This window comes from Bidens hawaiensis, unplaced genomic scaffold (assembly GCF_021521415.1).
Source record: "Bidens hawaiensis isolate Kalapana, Puna unplaced genomic scaffold, B.hawaiensis_p1.1 tig00020325_1, whole genome shotgun sequence".
In the NCBI taxonomy this organism is placed as follows: domain Eukaryota; kingdom Viridiplantae; phylum Streptophyta; class Magnoliopsida; order Asterales; family Asteraceae; genus Bidens; species Bidens hawaiensis.
Window position 1 is genome coordinate 80514 of NW_027493089.1, and position 26497 is coordinate 107010.

General features: G+C 38.1%; 1 protein-coding gene and 1 pseudogene across 1 annotated transcript; both read left to right on the forward strand.

Annotated features, from left to right (window-relative positions):
* Window positions 1–1599: 1599 nt before the first annotated feature.
* Window positions 1600–4903, forward strand: LOC143560321 (ultraviolet-B receptor UVR8-like). Its single transcript, XM_077048646.1, has 11 exons — window positions 1600–1795; window positions 1881–1954; window positions 2040–2124; window positions 2486–2557; window positions 2655–2873; window positions 2955–3125; window positions 3622–3665; window positions 4071–4253; window positions 4348–4438; window positions 4665–4705; window positions 4781–4903. The coding sequence occupies exons 1-11, from the start codon at window positions 1600–1602 to the stop codon at window positions 4901–4903; spliced, it is 1299 nt and encodes a 432-aa protein (XP_076904761.1).
* Window positions 4904–6410: 1507 nt separating this feature from the next.
* Window positions 6411–26175, forward strand: LOC143560347 (wall-associated receptor kinase-like 20 pseudogene; annotated as a pseudogene).
* Window positions 26176–26497: the final 322 nt, after the last annotated feature.

The window sequence follows — 26497 nt, forward strand, 5'->3', positions numbered from 1 at the left end:
AATGCACATTATATGTTACAACATTGGAAAGTTTTCTCCTGCATAGTTGCATTTGGGTGTTTTGTTACAAATCAAGTAATCAAGTACTATAGTACCATTCGTACAAGATATTTTGAACTTAAATTTCATAATAAACAATTTGAGTTATGCTAGTGGTGTCCTACAATGTTCATTCTTTTAAAATTTAATGTTTATTCTTTGTATTTTCATAAAGAAGATACATATATCCAAAGGACCAAACCATAATATGTCTAAAAGGCTTGCTTAATTTGATACCGTACTATTGGGTCCACTGTATAGTACTGTTCCACATAATAACCAGATTTTGGGTCATGGGCCCCATGAAACAATACATTTGTGGTAGCCACAAGATGGGTTCATTTCAAATTAATTTTGGGCCGTTCATGATCCATAACGTGGAAGTTTTGTAACCTTTGGCAACTTGAAGCGTTTTGGATAATGGAATACTTATTCATGTATTTAAGGAACTAAAATTTACGTGTATGAGGTAAAATTTACTGTTTTTTTTCATAGAATGTGTAGGGAGCCACACAAAAATCGACACATGTATTCTAGGCTAGGGGGATAAGCATTGTGTATAATTACGAACCAGATTATATATTTGTGTAGCAAGTTATACGGTAGCATGCCATATTGTAATTATGTATTGCATGCTAGGTTATATGATCACGTATCCTTGTTGTAATTAAATCACACAAAATAATTACGTATCACGTACATAATTACTGACATACTATCTTAAAAATTTGAGAAACTATATATACCAATAGTATACTCATGATAAAAAATAATAAAAATTCTCTATTTTATTATAGTATATAGTAGTATATATGTATATACACCTTATCATGATAATAAAGTTATTCGATTTAAGAATAACAAAATTTAATCCCAAAAAATTACAATGATGATTATTTCCTTTTCTCCTTCCATCCCTATCCTATTAACATAGCTATAAATTTATGAACTAATATAGACCCAAAAAATTGTCATTTAGAAAATAATAACTACATAGAAACAGAATTAGTAATCCACTAGACTACAATAAACTAAATTAACATGAGTTAGTTTTAATTACTTGTTAATAATTTTCCATTACTTAATTTTAACAACTAAATTAACATGAGTTAGTTTTAATTACTGAATTAGTAATCCACTAGACTACATTATTCATTACAAAGCCTGATTAAGGTAGATTTTTTTTATCAAAACAATGTGGATATTATAAATAATTAAATATAGTAATTATACGACAAGATAATCTTTGTTTATCTGTGATCTCAGTGCTTATGTTATGTCACAATCACATAATCAAAGAAATAGAAAAAGTATTATAATTTTCGTTTCAGATATTACAAGTTTCAAGTATTAACCACACATTTGAATTATATCAATACATTGCATATGCGTGTCACATTACACATCTATCAAGTAGTGGACCAAAATATATTATATAACAATGACCCGAGTTTGACATTTGTGCCCACAACCCAACCATATATATAGCATTCTCATGCTATGTTTCAAACCACTGTCTGATTTCAAAGTATAACAACAACATCAAGCACACACAATATTATGAAAGGTGGTGGAGTTGAAGGCAAGGCAATGAAGATGAAGACAGTGTATATGTTGGGGTATTTACCTGGGGCGTTACCTCAACGGTCGCCTATAATGTCTCCAGTGGAAGTTAGGCGCCCGCAGTCAGCTGACGCTGGTGAGTTCTGGTTGGACGTTTGTGGCGGTGGGTGTGGATTTGCTATGGCCATTTCAGGTGGGTAGCTTTTATTTATGTATTGTTACTTTGCATATATTTATTCTTATCCGCATCACTATTATAATTGGATCCTTTATATTAGACACTGGGAAGCTAATTACATGGGGTTCAACCGATGATCTTGGTCAAAGCTATGTGACATCAGGGAAACATGGGGTATAATATTAAAACACAAGTTTGATGTATTTTCTTCTACTTCTTGTGTTTCACATGTGAAGTTTCTTTACTTGCTTTTGTTAAGGAAACACCGGAACCTTTCCCTCTTCCGAATGACGTTTCGTTGGTGAAAGCTGCAGCCGGTTGGGCACATTGTGTCTGTGTAACAGGTACCACTTATTGGTCAAAGTTAACTAAATAACGTTGACTTTTCGTTTCACAAAATAAACATGTGTTTTTCGCATGTAACGTATACACATGATGTGGCATCTGCCGGCCACATGGACAACCTAGGAGTGTGCCATGCGGACTCCGTGCACACTTGTCAAACGATTATGACCGCATATTTACTTTTTATAAAACGAAAAGTCAACGTTTATTATGTTAACTTTGACCGGTCAAATATTCATTATTTTCTTGATTTCCCATTACTTTAATCTTCATGTAATCCTATATGTTGAGCCTTGAGACTATATATACTTTTTTTTTCATATATAAATGAAAACTAAAAATCTAACCTTTTGTCTTCAGTGGCAGGAGAGGTTTATACATGGGGTTGGAAGGAGTGTGTCCCATCTGACAATCCATTTTTTACTGAACAAAGTAATATCATTTGAACACAATCATATTGCCATTACCATTAGTATTACTATTACTTTATGGTAACTGTTTACTAACCTTAGTTTTAATTATATTACAGTGAGCCCAGCTCACTCAGAGGTATCAAGATCCACGGATGTAGTCGTGGCGCATGAAACTACAAAACGGAGACGTTTAACATCAACTAGCCAAGCAGGCGAAAGCTCGTCATCAGGCGATGAAGACCTCTCAGCTTTACCTTGTTTGGTAGCATTCATGTATCCAGGGGTAAAGATATCCACAGTTGCTGCCGGTGGGCGACATACATTGGCATTATCCGGTATCATTTTATTCGTTTCTTTACATAACATAAGTTTTTGTAGTAGAATTAGTATAATTGTGATCATTTGTGGAAGTTTAGATATAGGACAGGTTTGGGGTTGGGGGTATGGAGGTGAGGGGCAGCTCGGTTTGGGGTCCCGCATTCGAATGGTATCTTCTCCGCGTTATATACCTTGCATTGCCACATCCACCCCTGGAACTTATGTTACGCGGATTGCTTGTGGAGGAAGACACAGTGCCGTGATTACCGGTAAGTTTTTCTGTTTATATATTCTATACAACATTCCTTGTATGTTGTACTAGTTTAGAAGATTGTGATGATAGTGATATATATATATATATATATATATATATAGTTTTAGGATCAAATACAAATCATTCTTAACATGAAAACAGCGAAAACCAATTTGTTATTCTTATTATATTTGTTTTTATAAGTGTTTGCTGTTATTTTTTGTTCTTATTTGCTGATTTCCGATTATGAGGCGTTATAATTATTTGTTAATTTGCATTTTGTTGTTATTATTAGATTTTGTTATTATTTTGTTGCTAATTTTGATTATTTTATAGTTATTATTGTTTTTTCTTTGTTATTATAAAACATTGCTTATGTAGATTGATATTGTTTCCTACGTTTTCATATTAAGATTATTTTGTACATGAGCCTTCCCATATATATATATATATATATATATATATATATATATATATATTCATCTTTTTTATTTGATATGTGTTTGTTACAGATGCTGGGGCATTAGTGACTTTTGGTTGGGGACTCTATGGACAGGTGACATTAATTTCTTGTTTTTAAACAGTGTCATGTACCAAATGTTTTTAACTTTTTATCTTAATTTCTATATATGGTAAATAGAGTATGATATAATTATTATATTTTATCTTTCTATATATGGTAAATAGAGAATGATATGTAGTTTGCACTTGTTACAGCCTTTTGTTTCTTTGAATTAGATTTTCCTGATAACAAATTTTTTTAATTATTAGAAGTGATGAAAAGAAAGCAGACTGATCAAGTCTGAATGTTCAAGATGAAGATCTATGTGAAAGACGATAAAAAACCACGTTTAAAAAAATTATATTTATATATGTTTATATGAGTTTCTGTTTTTTGTCACAGGTTATTTGGTAGTTGCATATCAGGAATATTCTAATTAAATTGTGATTATATATATAGTGTGGGCAAGGAACTACTGATGATGAGCTAAGCCCAACATATGTATCATCTTTGCTAGGCATCCGCATAGATGGCGTTGCTGCGGGTCTCTGGCACACAATCTGCATTTCAGGTGATGGTAATGTGTACGCCTTTGGCGGGAATCAGTTTGGTCAATTGGGTACTGGCACCGATCAAGCCGAGGTCAGTTTTCTTCTTCTTCTTATTAAATTGTTACTATTAGTTGTTATAATCAATATGCTTGTTGCATACTTGCTAATATGTGGTTTGTTGTTAGACCTTGCCACGGCTTTTAGACGCACCTAGTCTTGAAAATGAACACGCAAGAGTGGTATCATGTGGGGCCCGACACAGTGCTATTGTTACAGGTATGTATTGTGGCACACTGTTTCTTTATAGAGAATATGTTACCTGGATTATTATACTGTGCACGGATAAAAAAATTGTTGGAGAGGGGGTATCAGTGGGAGCAGTCTCTCTATCCATGGGTTAGCGGAAAGGTTTATCTGTATCCCACGCTAACTGATATTTTACTGGTTACATTTGTTTGTTCGAATGGTTATTACGGTTTTCTTTTTATTTGAATTTGTGAAGACGGGAAAGTGTTTAGCTGGGGATGGAACAAGTATGGTCAGGTACACATCCCTCACTTAACCAAAGTTAATCCATGGTTACGTTGTGTCCTAATAACAACTCATGACTACTTGCAGCTCGGTTTGGGCGATCTAATTGACCGCAACATTCCATCTCAAGTTGAACTAGACGGCTATGTACCAAAAGCCGTTGCGTGTGGCTGGTGGCACACACTTGTTCTTGCTGAATCACTTACCTGAAGAGTCACCTCTTTGGTACTACTAGACAGCTACAATAGATTTGCTCTTTCATTAAGTACCAAGTATATGCATATGTACATACATTAGTATGCTTGCATGTACAATCATATGTATGAATATGCGATTATCATTGTTTAAAGCTTCCAATGCTTAAGTCATTGTACAAATATCAATAAAACTTTATGTGGACCAGGTGCATGAATCCACACTTGCAATATTTTCAAAATTATAATATTCTTCCAACCAGACTTCACATCTGGTTTTTTGTTGCATTGGTACAACTATACATAGAGATTGTCACTAATTATTATGGGATCATAACTTCTTGAGATTTTCCATTATCAACTTCCATCCCAAAATACAAACATCATTCTTTAAAAACACACAAAAAAAAAAAGAAATCGCCCAATAAAAAATTCTAAAAACATCAAAAAACGTTGACACTTGACACATCATCACCATGTTACATTTGCGTTTTATATTCAATAGTCAATACCCACCTTCATCTTATTTTTTCTAATTCTTACCCTTGAACCTTTTTTTAAAAATAGGCCATAAAAATAATGCCCACAATAGGTAAATATTGATGACATATAAAAACATAAAAAAACAACTCTTAAAAACTCTTATTGTGGATGTTCTTAGATTTCTTTGGTCATGTTCTCATCGTAATAATGAATAACCACTTTTGGTATGCACCGACAAGAAACTTACAAAGTTGTAACCAACAACTTGATCAACAGCCTACAAATACTGGACTGGTCCGGTTTTTACTTTTTATAAATAAAGTACCATATCATGGTAAAAAAGAGTCAACAAGACAACAACAAGCTATTTGACATAATATAGTCCTAGTTTTCATACACCATAGAGAATAAAGATTAAAACAAATTACAAAGTAACTTATTTACTTTTATGTAAGCTTCATTTACAGAAAAAAAGGGTATCAACCACGATATTTGAAAAAGAATATGATCAACCAAACTTTGCATTAATAATTCATAATATATATATCATGGGGTTTGGATCAAATACAAATGAAATTAACATGTTAAACGTGAGAATCAAGTAGAGTAATTATGTAATTACATCATAGAGTAATTACTACGTAATTACTCTATGATGTAATTACATAATTACTCTACTTGTATATATAATTACTCTACTTGATTCTCACGTTTAGCACGTTAATTTCATTTGTACATTAACTTTCCCCATATACCATGAATAAGAAACATAATCTACCTATAATTAATTATAATAATAACATTTGACTAGGACCTTTGACTAGATAATACATACTCTAAATTATCCAATTAATATGTTTCTAATAATAGGGTGTAAAAGAGAACAAATTTATGTATAAAACCACAATACAACATAGGTATACTATCTTTGACCAACAAAAAGTGCCACAACTTAATACAAAAGGTTAACAAAACAAATAAAACCATATATCTATATAAAGACCCATCTCATACCTTCATAGAAACCAATGTTTTCAACAATGACACCCAAATCCATCTCCGTTATCACGCTCACGTTAGCACTATTAACGCTAGCGTGCGCCCGTTTCGCCTCTTCCGCCATCAATTGCCCCGACTGCGGCTCCACTCAGGTCCCATACCCTCTCAGCATAGGACTTGGTTGTGAAGACCAGTCATACAAGATTCGATGTGATAAATCAGGCACCCTATTATTCGACACACTCAATAACACCTACCCAATTGCCTCCATCTCACCATCCACCAGACGGTTTATTATCCAACCGCCAAACTTCATAAACAACAACAAAACATGCGTGACATCCGACATATCCTCCCACGGGTTACAACTAAACCCAAGCTTACCATTCAACATCACTAGTAGCAACACTATATTATTCCTTAACTGCTCCGAATCTATTCTAAGGTCACCATTAAACTGTAGTTCAACAAGCCTTTGTCACTCGTATATAAACAGTTCTAGTGAAGCGTCTGCATGCGCTGGAGCCTCGATTTGTTGCACGTTTCGAACGGGTGGGTCAGTGACCGAGTACTCGATTCGACTGAGGGACGAAGGGTGTCAGGCGTACCGGAGCTTTGTGAACTTGGATTACTCGTTGCCCGTGAGTAAGTGGCCCGAACCCGGTGTGGAGATTGAGTGGGCCCCACCGCAGGTGTATGTGTAATACTGTAATAGTAGATTTCATTGGGACTACGTAACTTTTAAAATTTATGTTTGAAAATTGAAATAAATGAAAAACATTTGTCTTTTGTTATTATCTTTTATCAAGATCATGCATCATAGTTAGTTAATTGCGCTCACGTAAAATCATTCGTTGAAACTAAGTTAAAATTTACAAATTATTCAACTGTATAAACATTTATTCATATTTGTGTTTTACAACAATTTCTGTCAGTGTGATTATATATGTGTGTTATCTAAGGTAGTTGTAGGTATATTGTTGGTTATTTTAGTGTTATTGGATTAACTTGTCGATCGAGGAAATAACGTTAGATTAAACGAGTTAGGTGACGCGGGAGTGCGGGCTTGATTTAATTCTAATGTTATTTGGGCTTTATAATAACATTGGATTTATTATTTTAACACTTGGGCATAAGTGTTATGTTAATTGGGTTTAATTAATTTAGGCCTTATTGTTTTAATAAAAACAATATGATGGATTAGTTTATATAAAGGCCTATGGTTATTATTTTGGCCATGGGGTTTTTTCCTTATTTGAATGTGTTATCGATCGATTGAGATAAGATGAGAACAACGGTTACAGGGTTCACTGGTTCTTCATCCATATACATGGAACAATCAAAATTCAATTTCATGTGCAGAATTCTCTGTCTTATCCGATAAATCATTGTGGTAACCCACAAATAGGTTTATATAATAGTGATTACACGATTCAGAAAATAATCCAGGTTGCAATTTCTTCATCTACAATCTCATACAAGATTACCAGGTTTGTTTGTGTGTTCAATTGATTGATTTCTTGATTATAGACTACACATATATACAACAGTAACTAACCACAATAAAAAACGTGTGGTATAAACGAGCTAAGGTGCTCGTGAACTATTCGAGATTGGCTAATAAAAAATCTAACCGAGAATTGAGATGAGCTAAAACGATCTTGGGTCTAAAAATAGACTTGTTCAAATTTAAATTTAAAACATTTTTGTAAGAACATTAAACAGATATGGGAAAAAAAAAACAATAATCAACGTACATTAAATATGTTGCAACATTAAAACAATTCGTACAAAGATATAAAAACTTTGATTTCATGATAAGCCATTCCAGTCATGCTAGTAGTGTCCTACAACGTTCATTCTTTTAATCTTAATGTTTATTCTTTGTATTAATAAGAAATTAGTACCAACCAGCATTGCTCTAGCAGTATCTCGGTGACTTTCTTTAATGGGAGGTCATTGGTTAAAGTATCTTTCGTGATAAAATGTCGTTTGCAAGCTAGAAGTTTTACTATCGTGACCTTTCGTGTTGTGGGTTTCCTCTGAAATTGGTAGGGTCACCAGCGTTGTGCCGCTGTCTGCGACCACGGACGTTTGCGGCCCTTTTGCCTGTGAGTGCACCCAGATGACCAGGCTTTTTTGATCGTTAAAAAAAGAAGAAATTAGTCCACGTGGATACTGGATAGTCTCTGATGTTGATCAAGTGGCTAGGATCATGACACCAGAACCAAATGGCATCTATGATGTAAAATTTGGCTACAAACATGAAACAACACCCTTTTAACACATGTCATAGACTCATAGATACCAAATTGGACCCATCATATCATATCTTGGGGCATGTTGTTGCTAACACACTAACACAGCCCTTGATTCCTTGAACAATAAACCAACGATTATATGTCTGAAAGGCTTGCTTAATTTGATACCGTACTATTGGGTCCACGGTATACAGGGCCGTCCCCAAGAGCTTAATGGTCTTCGTGGGCCTTGCACAAATTATAAATATGGGCCTCAAAATATATTAAAATAAATAAAAAACTCATATAATATATAAAATATATTCAAAGAAACTAAAAAATTATGGGCCTTAAACCTCGATGGGCCTTGCACAATTACCTAGCTCGCACATGCTCTAAGCCGGCCCTGACTATATAATACTGTTTCACTTAGCTAGAATAAGATAAATAACCAGATTTGGGGTCATGGGCCCCATGAAAAAATACATTTGTGGTAGCCACAAGATGGGTTCATCTCAAATTAATTTGGGCCGTTCATGATCCATAACGTGAAAGTTTTGTAACCTTGGCCAACTTCAAGCGTTTTGGATAATGGATGTGCCATAGTCCATATAGAGGTGTAGAAAACCGGTTTTAAACTCAAACCGAACCGGTTTATAAACCAAACCGGTTCGGTTTTTAAACCGGTTTAGAAGCAAGATAGGCCGGCCTGGTCACGTCAGTTCGGTCCGGTTTATAAACTGGTTTAACCGGTTTTAAGTCGGTTTGAACCGGTTTTCCTCAATGGTTTGGTTTTAAAACCGGTTTGATAGATGTTAAGGAAAACTGGTCCTGAAACTGGCGGTTTGGGTCGGTTTGGGAACCGGTTTGGGTAAAACCGGTTTTAAACCCAAACCGGTTCAGTTCGGTTTGCCTAAAACCGGTCCTAAACCGTTTTTTTTATACACCTCTGGTCCCATAGATCATAATACCTCTTTATTCATGTATTTAACCTCTAGTCCCATAGATCATAAAATTTACGCGTATAATATAAGTTATTTTCGTAGAAAGTGTAGGAACCCACCAAAATCGACGCATATATTTTAGGAAGGGGGGGGGGGCATATAATCACATATCAAGTATTCAAGTTCTAATCACATACAATGTGTGTTTTGAAATATATTACGTATCACATGTCAAGTTGTATAATCACGCAAGTCTATTATAACTACTGAATTAGCATGGGTTAATGTAAATTACTGAATTAGTAACCCACTAACTACATTATTATTATTCGTTGCAAAGCCTGATTAAACTAGCATTTTAAAGCAATGTGTATTTTATAATTAATAAAATATATTTATAGGATAATAGCTAATAATTGTTTATCTGTGATCTCACTATCTCAGTGCTTATGTGACGTCACAATCACATAATCAAAGAAATAGAAAAGGTATTATAATTTTCGTTTTAAGAAACAAGTTAGAGCATCTACAACTGTGCAAATAGAACAATTTGTCCCGAAGTATAGATAAGGTATTTCAGAAAGCCGGTTTCGGGTATTGGAATAATTGGTTTTGGTTTACTGGTATTAACGGGTACAAATATTCGGGTCCGGTTCCGGGTATAAGTTTTGGTACTAAACTGCATACCCTACTGGTAGCAAGGGTCGGATAGTAAAAAATAAAAACCTGGGTATAAAAAACCCGGTTCTAGGGTTTTTTTCGGGTCCAGTACTAAGTTTCGGGTTTTTTCCACACCTCTACTATGACTTGAGCAAGCCTATCTCAATCCCATTTTTTAACCCCCCCCCTCCCCCCCCCCCCCCCTTTGTTCATACATATTTCTCTTCCAACGGCATAAACAAGTGGAGTCATTTCATTTTATATCAACTCAATAGATGCTCGAAATGAATAGCTAGCATATAGAGTTTGAAACTATGTTTGTGATGTTTAATAAATGAGTCCGGGACTAAGATTCATGTATTGAGCTTGACTAGCCTCGTAAGCTTAAATGAATGTTTATTTCACGAAAAAACATTTTTTTTTTGCTGGTGGTGGGTGGGGGTGGCTCCCACCCCTGGGTTAGAGAAAATGTTTGTCTCCATCCGATGCCCTAAGACCCAACCAATGTATACGCTAACGTTTGTTTGTTTGTTCAAACGGTTTAAATTACTAGTTTCTTTTTATTTGAATTTGTGAAGACGAGAAGGCGTTCTGTTGGGGATGGAACAGGTATGGTCAGGTACACATCCTTCACTTAACCCGATCGAGTTTATCTGGTTGTGTCCTAATAACTGTAGGAATCTGTTCGCGTATAAAAATAAAACACTTTTAATAAAATGATTACAATACAATGAACCAAACCTATCTAGGAAAGCAAGTAAATTACAATACGAATTACACCGGAAAAAATTAAAATTACAATACAATTGAAATAAAATAATGCAAGAAAGGCGTAGAAGAAAAATGGTGTCATGGTCTTTGTGGCTGAGGATCGTGTTTTACTCGGGGCCCTTAAAACAAATTCCGGGTCTCTCCACGTTTTGTTTCCCATGGTACAACGGCCTAAGCAATATGTACTGCCGAGGAGGGCTCTAGCACCCGAATAGTACCTTAAAGAAAATAATGAAGATGATCAAGAATGTTGGAATTTTTTAGGGAGAAAGTTGGAGAAAACACAAGAGAGAATGTGTTATTTTGTGTTTTTTGTATATCTACAACCAAGGAGCTCCCTTGGTATTTATACTAGTAGAAAGTTGAAACCATTCAACCATCATTAATGAAAAAATTGAAACACTACAATCAACATTAACCAATGCATTTAAGTTTTGACCAAAACTTAATGACATGTTGAATGGCCTTGACTAAATCAAAGGTGTTTCAACTAATCATATAATAATATAAAAGAATTCACAATTAAAATATATTTTATTTACACAAAATTTTCCAACAATCCCCCACATGTGAAAATAAAACTCATTCATTTCCACACATTTTCCAACAATCCCCCACATGTGAAAACAAAACTTATTCATTTTCTCATTGAGATCAATCCATACATGCAAGTTTCTTAGATTCAATTCAACGGTTGAGCATTGTAGGATAGGTAGGTGTTACCCTTTGAACCTTACTTTGTGAAGCATACTTAGTCTCCTAGCGGTGTGTAGACATGATGTCTTTGAACATACCCCCGTTTATGTAGACGACAATACACTTCACACAACACTCTCCCTGGTCTGGTCAACCCCTCACTGTCATGTCCTATTATGGTCCTGGAACACTAGCTTGGTTCTGCGAGAGCTCTAGGATTTTTGCCCCAAAATCCATTCGAACCGACCCTAGTTCTCTCTCACATAGGTGATTCTCGCTCGAATCATTAAAAGCAATAGGTTTGTTGATTAAATCATTAACCTTTATTATACTTATCTTAAAAATTGTCACTACTTATCGCAGGAATAGACTAGGACATATTTAAACACCCTTATAGTTTAGGGGGTATATGTTATAAAATATACTAACTTCTATATAAACATATATATCAACTTGCCCCCATAGTGACCACCCTTAGATATATAAATTAGTTGTCATATTGAACCTAGATCTTGGGATCTCCAGTCAACTAGGTTAGGTTACCTCCATATATCTTTTTCCATGGGCTTTAGTCTCATTCCACAACTTGATATCTCATCAACCCTCGGGTTGTTGGATCCATAGACATTATCTTTGACTTTGTAAAGTCAACAATGATAATTTGTAATTGAGATAAGTTGCTTTAACGTGTTATTGACTCACAAGTCATTCTTGCCATTTGTCATTCCTAAGACTATAACTCATAATCTCTACCTACATCGTTTAGTCTTTACAATTACATGAAACGCTCTTCAAGGCTCAACACGTTTCAATCATGCCTTTGGTAAACTATATCAGACATCTACCAAGATTCTGAATGTTACCAATTGGCATCCAAGTCTAATATTCTAGATAGACTTGTTATGACCTTGTCTATTTCACTTGGCACATGTTTGCAATCTTTAATTGGATTACCAACATCCTTATTGCCAAACATTCCACATTCTTATCAAATTGCAAGTTACCCCCACATTTAAGTCTTATTGGATAAACTTATCCAATCACTAAGAGGGGTAATGAAAGGTTCTCCCTTTCACGCGAGGATTGAGAAAGCATTCTCAAAGACCATTTCAACATACCATAATGGGTTGTTTCTTAAATGGCTCATCCCCCACATTACTTACACTTTGATCCAGTTTAGGCAAATATGCCTTAGTGTGAGCTTCCCACATTTACTAGCGTATGAGTTCTCCTCATGATCTAGTTATCCCGTTTTGACTTAATGAAGTTATACTTATGGTTTAGCCCATATAAGAATTCCTTCTTGTGTGTACCCATATTATGAATGCTTTCTAAGTTAATTTAATCTCCGCGGAGCATATAAATTAACAAGTACCAGTCTAGCATGCTTTAGACTACAATACTTTAGCATGTGAATAGAAGATGCATCATTTTGATTCTTCACAACCTCAAGAGATACGGCACTAACTCTTGCCAACATTCATATATTGGTTTAGACAAATTAATGAGACTTTATTCATCATCCCAACACCTTGGTATTAGGAAAGTCTCAAAAGTTAAATTACGTTACGCAAACATACTTAACTTCATTAGTCAAATTAATATGCTTTTGTTCTCCAAATTAAGATGCGTGGACAACCAAGATGCTGGCTACCTCCTAAGGGAAGTGCACGAGGGCATCTGTGGAGTACACGCAGGTCCACGCGCTGTTGTAGCTAAGCTAAACAACGCGGGATACTTTTGGCCGGGGATGCATACGGATGCGCTGGCATACATCAGAAAGTGTAGGTCTTGCCAGCTCTACGCACCCAACACGCATCGCCCGAAGAATGAACTTGTCCCAGTCACTTCTTCATGGCCATTTCAGAAGTGGGCCATCGACGTGACAGGCCCATTTCCCACAGCAGCAGGGAACGTTCAGTTTCTAGTGGTAGCTATCGATTACTTCACCAAGTGGATAGAAGCAAAACCCTTAGCCCAAACAACCACCAAACATATCAAAAAGTTTATTTGGGAATTCATTATTTGTCGTTTTGGACTTCCACAGAACTTGGTGAGTGATAACGGCACCAACTTTGCTGACAAGAAGCTACAGAAGTGGCTGGAAGAACTTCAAATCACCCACACCTTTACCTCAGTGGCACACCCGCAGGGTAATGGTGAGGTAGAAAGAGCAAATAAGAGCATCGTCGACGGCATAAAGAAAAGACTCTTGGAGCATAGATCTGGCTGGGTGGACGAAGTTCCACACGTCCTTTGGGCAAACAGAACGCTGAAAAAGGCAAGTACGGGAGAAACCCCGTTCAGCCTTACTTATGGCACTGAAGCCATGGTCCCGGTCGAAATTGGTCTACCCTCACCAAGGGTCTTGACTCAGCCAGAAGACAATGATGCAGAAAGACGGTTAGACCTTATGCTAACCGAAGAACGCAGAGACTTAGCCGCAGCGCGTGAAGAGAACTACAAGCGACAAATGCAAAAGTACTACAACACGCGGGTAAAACTCTGCAACTTCAATGTCGGAGACTACATACTGCGTAACAACGAGGCTTCGAACCAAGAGCGAACAGGAAAGCTGGCCCCGGTCTGGGAAGGGCCATACATTATCAAAGAAGTTTTGGGAAATGGCACATACCGGCTCGAAAGGCTCGATGGCACCCCCATCCCAAGAACATGGAATGGAGCTCAATTACGCAAATGTTACATGTAGATCAATTCCAAACTTGTAAAGAAAAGGCCTAGAGCCACTTCTAATGGAAATGATTCTCCCTTATCACATTGTGTTGATAGCCTTACCTTTATACTTATGAACTTTCCACACTGATATGCCGGTATTCACCGCATAAATAAGCGTGCAAAGAAGTAAGTCGTTGTGTGTGGAAGGCGGCAAAACCCGCATAAACATAAAAACGGAAAAAATTTCTAAGGAAAAGATGAGAAAAACCTTCACGCAGGTCAGATATAGGTAAAGTTTGGCCATCCTAAGTGAAAGTGACGGTTTTACCCGCACAATCATGATAGAGGAAGCAAAACTTTTAACTTATTATCTACCACGTTGAAAGGTTAACCCATCCAAAGTACTTAGGAAATTGCTAAGTTAAACTAGAATATGCATGAGCAAAACATATAAGGTTTACAAGGCAAGGCATTAACAAAAGATTTATATTCCATAAAAATTCAAGTATTACAAGAATGGCTGGGCACATACCCGCATACAAGAATATAAATCTATAAAAAAATAAAAATCTATTCCAACGGTGGAAAGGGATCTAAAGGATCAAGCTTCAGGACCACTCCCACTTGAACCCGCACCATCAGTTGAGTGTGGCGGTTCAAGGAAAGCCTTGAGAATAGCTAGCCCATCATCAGCAGCAGCAATCTCGTTCACTTTCTCCACCACCGGATGCGGGAAGGCAGCATACTGGTTCACTGCTTGGTCATAAGCAGCTTCAGTATCCACGTCATATAGAGGGAAGTTGGAAGGCGGGATGCCCTTCTCAACAAACCCTAGACCAAGCAGGAAGCCAGCCTTTTCCCCATCCTCATGAGAAGCGTTGAGGGCCGCGCTCATGGCATCGTCATAAGATGTGTTCGTGAGAACCCGATGCACAACCAACAAAACAGAAATATATCAAAAACTCTTCTAAGTGTAAGGAAAAGCGTAAAAAAATTATGAAGCTGCGCATACCTGCGACAACGCTTCTCGAAGAAGCCATTCCTTGGTGACCAGAGCCTCCTGGAGGGCAGCTTGAGCTTCATCACGGGCGCGTTCGGCTTCGTTTTTAGTAAGGTTGGCAAGCAACACATCTTTAGCTGCAGCCTCTTCAACACCCTTCAGCTTACGCTCAGTGTGGTCAAGCATGCCCCTCTGGTCCAAGATCGCTTGGAGCTTCTTGGCGTCTTCCATGGCTAAGGCATCATGAGCCTGCTGGAGCTTCTCTAATTTGGATTTAAGTTCTTCAACTTCAGTGCGTAGAGGCTCAGGAACAGCTTCAGCCTTGGTGGCCCTCTTAGTTGCGTTCCGTGCAGTTTCCTTAGCCAACCGAAGCTGTTCGTTAACAGCTTGGGTAGCCTTGGAACGGGCCTCGAGCCGGGCCTGAACTTCAACCTCGAGGGCCTTGAAGGCCTTCTCCTTTTCCGCAGCAATGGCGGCAAGTCTCCTGTTCTCCTCCCGGATAGCCCGCGCCTGAGCCACTTCCTGGCTACGCGCCGTCTTTAACTTGTCGTTTTCACGACAAAGCAACTCGACGCGCGGCTGCATCCGGGCAAGGAGAATCCGAAGCTCATTCGTCAGCCTACCCTCCTGGTAGCTAGACATGGCTTCCCCCAACGCACCACTTGGGGCGGCGTGGCGTGCCCATTCGACACAATCCACAGCAGTCCGGAGGGTCGTTCCCCGGCGGATACTCCACCGAGGAGCGTACACCTCGTTGGAATCACGAACTGCAATAAAAAAAACAGTTAAAAAAAAAGATGATAAAAGGGATAAGGCCAAAATATCCCCACGCACCTGTAGGGTCGACAACAGGTCGATAGGCACCAAACCCATTACCTGAACCTAAAGGATATCCATCCAAAAGGTCAAGGAGATGGGAAGGAGGCAAAGATGGGCTAGAAGCCCCAACCCTGAACGTACCTGAGGGACCGGCCGTAGTCGCCGGCGCCGGAGGAGGCATTGTAGAGGCCCCTGCGGTAGAAACCAACATAGGTGAACTCACTGGAGGTGAACTCACAACCGTGGCCGTCGCTGCGGAAGAACCCGCAGGAAAAACCACCGCCGGCTCAGTGAAGGATTCCATGAAGATGGCATGACAGCCGGCGGGGATGATGTTACAGTTGGAACAGTTGCCTCAATGGGATGAGCAACTGAACCAATGCTGCAAACAGGCGCAGCCGCCTGGGTCATCGCCTCGGGTAGGTTGACCAAACCTACCGTCATGGGTCCAGAGATGCTCCTTCCCGCTCCACTCTGGAATTCGGTTGCATCCACGCCTGCACGAAGACAAGATATATAAGTATGATGGCGGAAAGATATGCAGTTAAGCTGAATATAATTTATACTTACGAGTTTTCTTGAGCTTGAAGGTTCTGACAGGCGGGGACGAACCCGATGGAGCCGGCCTCTTCATGCCGGTCACCGTCGTCGTACTGGGCTGCCCGGAGGTGACGGCTGTCTCAACCTCCGGAACAGTGGTCTCACCATCACCAGGGTTCCCCACTGCCTCCTCGCTCTCGGTCTCCGAGTCAGACCGGTTCCCCTGATCGGCAGTGGAGGCAACCTTCGACTTGCCCTTCGCGCCAGCAGCCTTCTTCTTCCTCACGAAGAAAGGACCATCTACGGATTCCTCATCAGAAGATGACAAAATTAGAGGAATTCCAGCAGAGGTTTGAGCATGGAGAGGGCGGGGGTTAAAGAAACCCTTACCTGGCCGCGTGGCGCTCAGAATCTCGTGGCCTGGCGGGTAGACCTCCACAAACCGATCCGACGTTTGCTCCAGGATGGGCAACTCGTTCTCATCAAGAGCACGAGTACCCAGCCGAGCGGGACCACCGCTCTCACGCGGTTGCAGAAGCGACTGCAAGTTGTTTCCCTCTGAAAATAAAAAGAAAGAAATGGTTAGAACAAAAACCCTAAATTAGCAAATAATATGAAGCATACCGTAAGGGATATAGTTCAAACCGTATTCGAGGACGATGGGAATCTGTGACGCCTCTGCCCCAGCATCTTTCCACACCCGGCTCATACCCATCCCAAACTCCGCAAAGCGGTAAACCGGAGTCTGGATCCGGGAGATCTTGGTAAACCATTCCGCCTCCTGGTAGTTGGAGGCGTGAAGGTTGGGGAGTGCTCTCCCGTTCTTGAATGTCATCGCAATAGGGACGACACGGGCAGAGATATAGAAGAACTCCCGCTTCCAAGACCGAAGACTGCGCTCGGTAGCACAGATCTTCAAACCCTTGATCCGAGTGACCAAGGTGTACCAGCCTTAGATGCACCTCCAGGAGTAGAAGGTCATCAGGCGGTCGACGCGGGGCTCCACACCCAGAATGAGGCACACCCATTCAAAATGGCGGATCTTGGCGATCGCCATTGGGTGTACCTCCGTCAAGTGCACACCGTATTTCTCCAAAACACGGTATACAAACTTCGTCAATGGGAACCTGAGATTCCCATAGATGAAGAATGCAGCATATACCCCTATCTTGCCTTTGGGGGCATCGTACACCGTCTGGTGAGGCTCAGGAAACTCAGGCTCGAAGGACTCGAGCATGAACTTCTTGACGATGTACTGATAAAGGTCGACGGAAAGAGCACACTGGCACTCGCCAGCAGTACTCTTATCGTCCTTGTCAGACGTGGACGTCGGGTTCTCGGAATACACGTCGGACTCTTCAGCAGTAACTTCATGATCGTGAATGGAAGACATGTTTTAGATGTAAAGAAGGAACGATTTCAGGAGAATGCTCGACAAAAGTAGAGTATTCGCCGGAAATCGCTTAGAAGAAGAAGTGAAAGTGAGTTGAGATGCATCCTCTCCCCCCTTTATATACTCATCGCAATGAATGCGATGAATTTAATGCGGGGGAGAGAGAGAAAAGCGCAGGCACAATGAGACGACGACACGTGGAAAGCAAGCTGGCAACAGCTGTCGACAAGACGCGCGCCCTAAAACTCGCCCCCACGCGCCTGAAAAAGCGTCTGGATTGACCATATACTGTCACGTCGCCATAACTTCCTGCACGTCCTGAAACTGTCAGAAGAAACCGTCGGAAGACGCTAACGTCCCTTCAACAGTTTGGACTGTTCTTATCCTTTCACCAACTCTTCGAATTTCAAAAAGATTCAAAAAGACTCAAAAATAAGAGGAAATATACCCCCTTACCTTGGGAAGTAAAAAACCATAAGACAAGTGCGGGTACAGTGTCAAGGCGAAACCCTTCACATACTTAGCACTTGCAGGGAATTGAAGCCAAGAAGGATCTTATGGGCCGTGCTTGCGGAAAGGGAAATAACACCTCCGCATAGCGGGAACGTTGAGAACTAGCTTGTTTGAAACTTCAAGGCGGAATTGGTGGTTTAACATAACTGATCACTATGTCCAAAACTACCAAAACCTCGTGGAGAACCTATACAAGTGAAACTCAACGCTCCCGACTTGCGGAGAGGTTAAACACCTACACGCATCATAACCAAAGATCAGGCAGAAAAGTCGGGAATTTCTGCAAGTGACATTAGGAAAACCGCGGGAAGAATCCCCACGGAAAACCTTAAAAAACAAAAACCTCTTTCAAAACCCCTTGCTTAAAGTCCAAAAGTTCACCTCACTAATTCATGAGAAGAACAATGGACTGGGGGGACTTGAAGAGGTAGGTCCCCGCAAAGCCCAGTTGGACCCGCAAGACACACCTTGATAGGGTACGTCTGCGCAAAGACCAACTGGTTCCGCAAGACCCACCATGCTCAGAGATGATGACCTTACACGCAGTAAGCCAGCTGTTCCAGCAGGAAAGCCTCCCTTGGTACAGTACCCTGCCTGTTCCCGCAGCTATGGGTACAAGCTGAGAAGGAAGGCTACCCGCACTAACAGTAAAGCTACACGCATAAGGCACTAACTCTTAATACTTCAGCAATGTCACCTGAAGAAGGAATGAGCAAGGCGGGAATATTCCCGCCCAAAAGAGCCAGTCCGTATGCTTCTGGAAGATCTTTTGTACTATACCTGCCAAGGTATGGACAAAATAGACAAGATTTGACCAAAGCAGCCCATGAACCAATCACAGGGTGACAGCTCACCGACAATAGTACGAGGAGGAGCATGCTCCAGTACAAAATGTCACTATCAGCCGCTGCCTACCCACCAACCCTCATCGTGGCACGTACATAGCCTGTAGTTGGTGGAAAAGGAATAGTACACAGCCGGCCATGTCACTATCAGCCGCTGCCTACCCACCAACCACCAGCATGGCACGTACGTAGCCCACAGTTGGTGGAAAAGGAATATTATACAGCTGGCTGTACCTGCTTGGAAACCTACCTTCGGCTATAAATACTCCAACACCTTGGAACGGTATCAAGATATATCATCTGATATTATCTTATCTTCCCTAGCTATTTCTCTCAATATACACTTATATTCAGAGCAATCTAGTCTGATTCTCACGCCGGAGGGTGGTCACAAGGAGGAACCCCCCCTTCTCAGTGACGAGCTCACGACGTCTGTTTTGCAGGTCATCAGAAGAATAACCATCTTTGCAGGACCTAACCCTCGTGGGAAACATCTACTTAACCCTAAGATTATCCATAATCCGCCGGGGTCACTTAGTGTTTCTTCAGTTCTCCAAAAGCTTTACCATTTACTCATAAGAACTTCAAGCATGAGTATTAAAACGAGTTAGTTTGGTGAACACATTCAATATAATGAATGTTACCCGTATAAGATCACTAAAGTTTGAAATATAGTCAAGTATATTGACTATCAAACAAGACAATTGCATGTGCCTAAAGTGATGTATACATTTCCGTTGTTTGTTTCGTTGAAACAATGTATTGGGATACTCTCCCAAAATGAAGGATAAATCCTCCACATAGTTCAAACAACATTGATGGTGGTAGACGCAACTACAAATCCATCGTTATTGTAAGTCTCCTATAATAAATCACACACGGTTTATTAAAGTCATTTACAATAATAACATATATTTCTTTCATATATTATAATTCACAAATGTGAATCTTCACAATGTTGATACTCTCAACATATCTTGTATCCATGTTAATACACTCATCACATGGTGTGTGATGTCTCATCCTTAACATTTAATCATGGTGACAACTCACAAATTGTCTTTGTAAAAATATCTTCTTTCACTATTCGTTATATTATAAACATTTGATTAATTTCTATGTATGGGTTATCCGAAGATATTGAACCCAAACAATATTTGAAAGTAAATCAATAAATTGCTATAGTTCAACGAGTATCCATCTCTAGTAAGCTTACTAGAAAATATTATACCCTTTTTGAGACGTTTGGGAACATATAAATTAACTCTCAAAATTAGGATACTTAATGTAGATAACCCAGTTCTACATTTTCCTGTTGATGTCCAACGACCATCAATAAGTATCATGCTTCTCTTAGCAAGAAGATAGTTCTTAATTTTGAATCATTTTTCATAACAGAATATATACTTCAAACAATAAGAACTATCCACAAACACCAAATGTCCATATGATTTCATACATATCCGAAATCGTTCCCATGATGTCTTCAAGTGATGCAATTAGGCTCCCCCGCACAAGAGCTCTATGCAATCACAACATCACTCATTTGAGGTTCTCTCTCAGTGGTACTCCCACATTGAACAACTATTAACTACACGCACGTAGTTACATTTGAACAATTTAATTTGTTCATAACAACATCAAGTTGTTTAAAACCGTTCTAACGTCTTTGAGTTAATAAAAATTATTATGTAACGCGTTCGTTATAATATTTATGCAACTTCTAACTTGCTCGTTAGAATATTAACCGATTTGACAAAACCATTTTTTAAGACCCTTTGGTTTATACAATAAACTACGTCTAACACGCTCATTAGAAAATTAAACGCTTTAAACAAAACGTATTGAAGCCTTTAAATCGTTTCTAACACGCTCATTAAAAATAAAATAAACGTTTATACAAACGTTTTTATAATTTTGGTTTTACAAAATCAAACCCTTCTAACATGATCGTTAGAATATTAACCGATTTCTTATACAAATATAATTGTTTCTAACACGCTCGTTAGAGAATATAAATGCTTAGACAAAACGATTTTCAAGGCCTTTGGTTTGTAAAATAAACTGTTTCTAACACGCTCGTTAGAAAATAAGATGTCTTATACAAATATAATCATTTCCAACACGCTCGTTAGAAAATATAATATATTTAGACAAAACCATTTCTAGGCGTTCGATTTATAAAATAAACTACTTCTAACCCGCTCGTTAGAAAATTAAACGCTTAGATAAAACGTTTCTATAAATTAACCATTTCTAATATGCTCATTAGAAAATTAACGTTCAGATATCAACGTTTTAAAAAACTTTAGTTTATAATAAACCGTTTCTAACACGCTCGTTAGAAAAGTTAAATATTTAGACAAATATTTTAAGGCTTCGATTTATAAAATAATACGTATTTAACACTCATGTTAAAACCGTTGACGTTTACACAAAACGTTCATTTATTTTATAACATTAACATGTTTCCAAAGCGCATGTTAGAATGTCAAACGTTTACAAAACATTTTAACCAATATGAGTTAAGAAAATACACAATTTTTAACACGCTCATTAGAGAGTAAAAGTGTATAAGCCTTTATTATTTAACAATAATGATATTTTCTAAATGTTTGTTAAAACTAAACGTACGCAAACGTTTTATGATTTAGAAAATATCTTTTCTAAGACGCACATTAGAAAATACATGTTCCAAAACATTTGAAACCAATATTATTTAACAAATAATAATTTCTAACACGCTTGTTAGAAAGATAAAACGTTGACAAATGTTTTATTATATGGGTTTTTCAAAACATACTCATAAAAAAAATCAAGTGTTTCAAAATGCATTTTGAAACATTTATATATTTTTATATATGATTCGACTTAACGAAACATAACCAAAACCCATAAACTCGAATGTCTTTAATCAAAACATTCATTTTCGGATTCTATATTGTTCTCCAATAGTTAATCCGACTCATTTTTATGCATACATGATTTGTTTGAAAAATTATAACGAAAGTTTTTCAAATAGACATATATTTTTAACCATTACAATAATCCAAGATCCTCATATTGTTATTACTTGAAAATAATAGATTGTTCTAATAATTCAATATCCTCATATTCTTAAAATAACGTTACTCGATTACGATGATGTCATTTTTTTTGAAAAATAAACTATGCAAAGTTAGTTTTTCAGAAATACTAATAGTGGTCGCTCCCACTAAATTAAAGTTACGCAAAACTTTTTAATCCGAACACTCGAATTAACCCACCGAAGGTGTTCTAAGTCCAACTATGAAGGGACCAAACAATGGGTTTTTCCAAGAGTTTAGAGTTAAAAAATCCGAATTGTGACCGGTTTCCGTTTCTACAAAGTCGCTCCTTTGAATAGAAACGAAAAAAAATGTTTTTTTTTAAAACACAACCGCTTGAAACAAAACTAGTTTGAGTCACACGAGAATGTTTTGAATACACGAACGGTGATTTTTAAAAAATTTGTTTTAAGATTGTAAAAATCCGTTCGCGTATAAACATAAAACACTTTTAATAAAATGATTACAATACAAGGAACCAAACCTATCTAGGAAAGCAAGTAAATTACAATATGAATTACACCGGAAAAAATCAAATTTACAATACAATTGAAATAAAATAATGCAAGAAAGGTGTAGAAGAAGAATGGTATCATGATTTGTGGCCGAAGATCGTGTTTTACTCGGGGCCCTTAAAACAAATTCCGGGTCTCTCCCCGTTTTGTTTCCCAGGGTACAACGGCCTAAGTAATATGTACTGCCGGGGAGGGCTCTAGCACCCGAATAGTACCTTAAAGAAAATGATGAATATTATCAAGAATGTTGGAATTTTTTAGGGAGAAAGTTGAAGAAAACACAAGAGAAAATGTGTTATTTTGTGTTTTTTGTGTATCTACAACCAAGGAGCTCCCTTGATATTTATACTAGTAGAAAGTTGAAACCATTCAACCATCATTAATGAAAAAATTGAAATACTACAATCAACATTAACCAATGCATTTAAGTTTTAACCAAAACTTAATGACATGTTGAATGGCCTTGACTAAATCAAAGGTGTTTTAATTAATCATATAATAAAATAAAAGAATTCATAATTAAAATATATTTTATTTACACAAAATTTTCCAACAATAACAACTCCTGACTGCTTGCAGCTCGGTTTGGGCGATCTAATTGACCGCAACATTCGAACTAGACGGCAATGTGCCAAAAGCCATTGCGTGGCACACACTTGTTCTGCTCTTTCATTAAGTACAAGTATATGCATATGTACATACATTATGCTTGCATACAATCATATGCATGCATGTTATCATCATTGTTTAACGCTTCCAAGGCTTAATTAAATCAATAAAACTTATTAATGTGGACAAAGTGATTTGAATCCACTATTGCAATATTTTCAAAATTATAATATTCTTGCATACCAGGCTTCATATCTTGTTTTTTGTAGCTGTTTTTTGTTGCATTGGTACAACTATGCATAGAGATTGTCACTAAATTATTATGGGATCTTAACTTTGTTGAGATTTTCCATTATTAACATCATTAGATTTCTTTGAACTTGTGCCCATTGTACTAGCCACTTCCGGTATGCACCGACAAGAGTGCGTTGTAAACTTGTAATTAAGCTTGAAAGTTACAAGTTGATCAACAACCTATAAATACTAGAGTACTGGTTCAGTCTTTTGTTCTTATTACCTACTTAACAACTTTCAAATGAATGTTAACTTCCCTGAAAGAATGTTGTTACTTGTGGTGATCTTACTGGTGCACATGACCACTTGTGCCAGGGCTATACACTGCCCGAACTGTGGGACCACGCCCGTCGCATATCCACTCAGCACCGAACCCACATGTGGCCACCAGTCATACAAGCTCTGGTGTGACAATGGTGTGTTAAAGTTTGATACACTCAATAACACCTATTCCATAACATCAGTCTTCCCAAGAAACCAAACTCTTGTGATCCAGCAGCCGCGTCTCTTAACAAACACTTGCGATACGGCTGACCATTCCACCAATGGCATCCAGCTGAACACCTCTTTACTCTTCACTATTTCACATATTAATTGTATTAATCTTTCTATTGAGTTGAAGTGGGTCCCACCACCCGAGCCACCTTGTAAAACAGAAGCGTGCTGTGATTCGACTTCCATTTGTAAGGCTGCTAGTGATGGAGCATTAAAGTGCTTTTGTAAGGCTAGATTTCACTGGGACGTAAGCGGCCAGTGTGTTTCAGGTAATGAACTAATGATATTATGTAGAGTGCAGGGGTGGCTCGTGGGACAGCTAAAACAAGTTAAGGCTTTAGGCCTACACTTAATCAAGGCCTCCAAATCCAAAAAACCTTTATATATAGATATATTATAACGGGTAAAGTTAACTCAAAGTAATGTATTGGTGTGGCGGTAGGCTTGGTTGTTATTAAGTATAGGTTATGAGTTCAAAACTTGTAATAAGTAAACATTTTTTTCCTTAACAATTGTGATGAAAAAACCACAAAATCTTGTTTCGATTTAGGCCCTCACATTCGTTGGGCCGGCCCTGGTAGAGTGACAAATTAGTTAATGATTCTGTTTATTGCAGATATCATAAAAATCAAACCAAAAAGAATAATACTTTTGGCAACTACAATGTGCATTGGTGTGACATTATTGCTATCAGTTGTATTCGCGACAATAATGCTCATTCGCTGTCAAAGAATCAAAGCCAAACAAAAACAACTTGCTCATGAGCGTGAAGAGATGGTAGCATCGGGTGACGGTGGAAAATCTGCCAGGAACTTCACCACCAAAGAGATCAAAAAGGCAACAAACAACTTCTCATCAAGCGGTCTTCTCGGTGTAGGAGGCTTTGTTGAACTGTATAAAGGTGTGTTGGACTGTGGCATGGAAGTGGCTGTTAAATGCGCAAAGGTTGGTAACACTAAAAGTGTAGATCAAGTCCTAAACGAGGTCCGAATCCTTGGACAAGTCAACCACAAGAACCTCGTACGCCTTATTGGTTGTTGCATAGAGAAACAACCGTTGTTGGTGTACGAGTTTATTCCAAATGGAAGCCTTTTTTATCACTTGCATAATAAAAAAGAACAAGCGTTAACATGGAGTCAACGACTAGGCGTTGCTTATGACACGGCCCAAGGGCTCGCATACCTCCATTTCTCTATGTCACACCCTATTTACCGTCGTGACGTGAAGTCTAGTAACATTTTACTTGACCATAACCTGAAAGCAAAAGTAGCTGATTTTGGTTTGTCGAGACTAGCTCATGCGGACTTAACCCGTGTGATGACTTGTGCTCAAGGTACATTAGGGTACCTTGATCCTGATTATTATTGGAACTATCAGTTGACTGATAAAAGTGATGTATATAGTTTTGGTGTATTGCTGTTGGAAATGCTGACATGTCAAAAAGCTATTGACTTTTGTAGACCAACTGATGATGTAAACTTGGTAGCCTATGTTAAGCGAATAGTGAATGAGGAAAGATTGGTGGATGTTATTGACCCAATGCTTATGAAACACGCGACATCCTTGGACATCGATGGTATGAAAGCATTTGGGTTCCTTGCAATGAGTTGCTTGGAGGAACGAAGAGAAAACCGACCTTCTATGAAAGAAGTGTCTGAAGAGATTGAGTATATCATGGGTGTCGTAGATCATCGTCATTCGTCGGGATAGGTCGCATAAAGTGTCATCTGATATCATGTTTTGTCAGTCATTTTATTAAGAGATTTAATCATGTTTCGTGTTCTAAATATGGAAATAACAAAAAATTCTGTAATTTATTATGTATTATTAATCAAATATATAGCGATTCGAAAGAGAGAACAACATAATAAATAAAAACGCAATATATTCTCAGTTAATAGGAAATATGAATATTTTATATTTCCCCATAAGTTTGACGATAAAATTTATTAGAATATGTTGAGGAGTTGAATACTTGAATGTGATATGATATGTTTGACCAATAAATCTTCTTAAAGTCAACCACCATGAC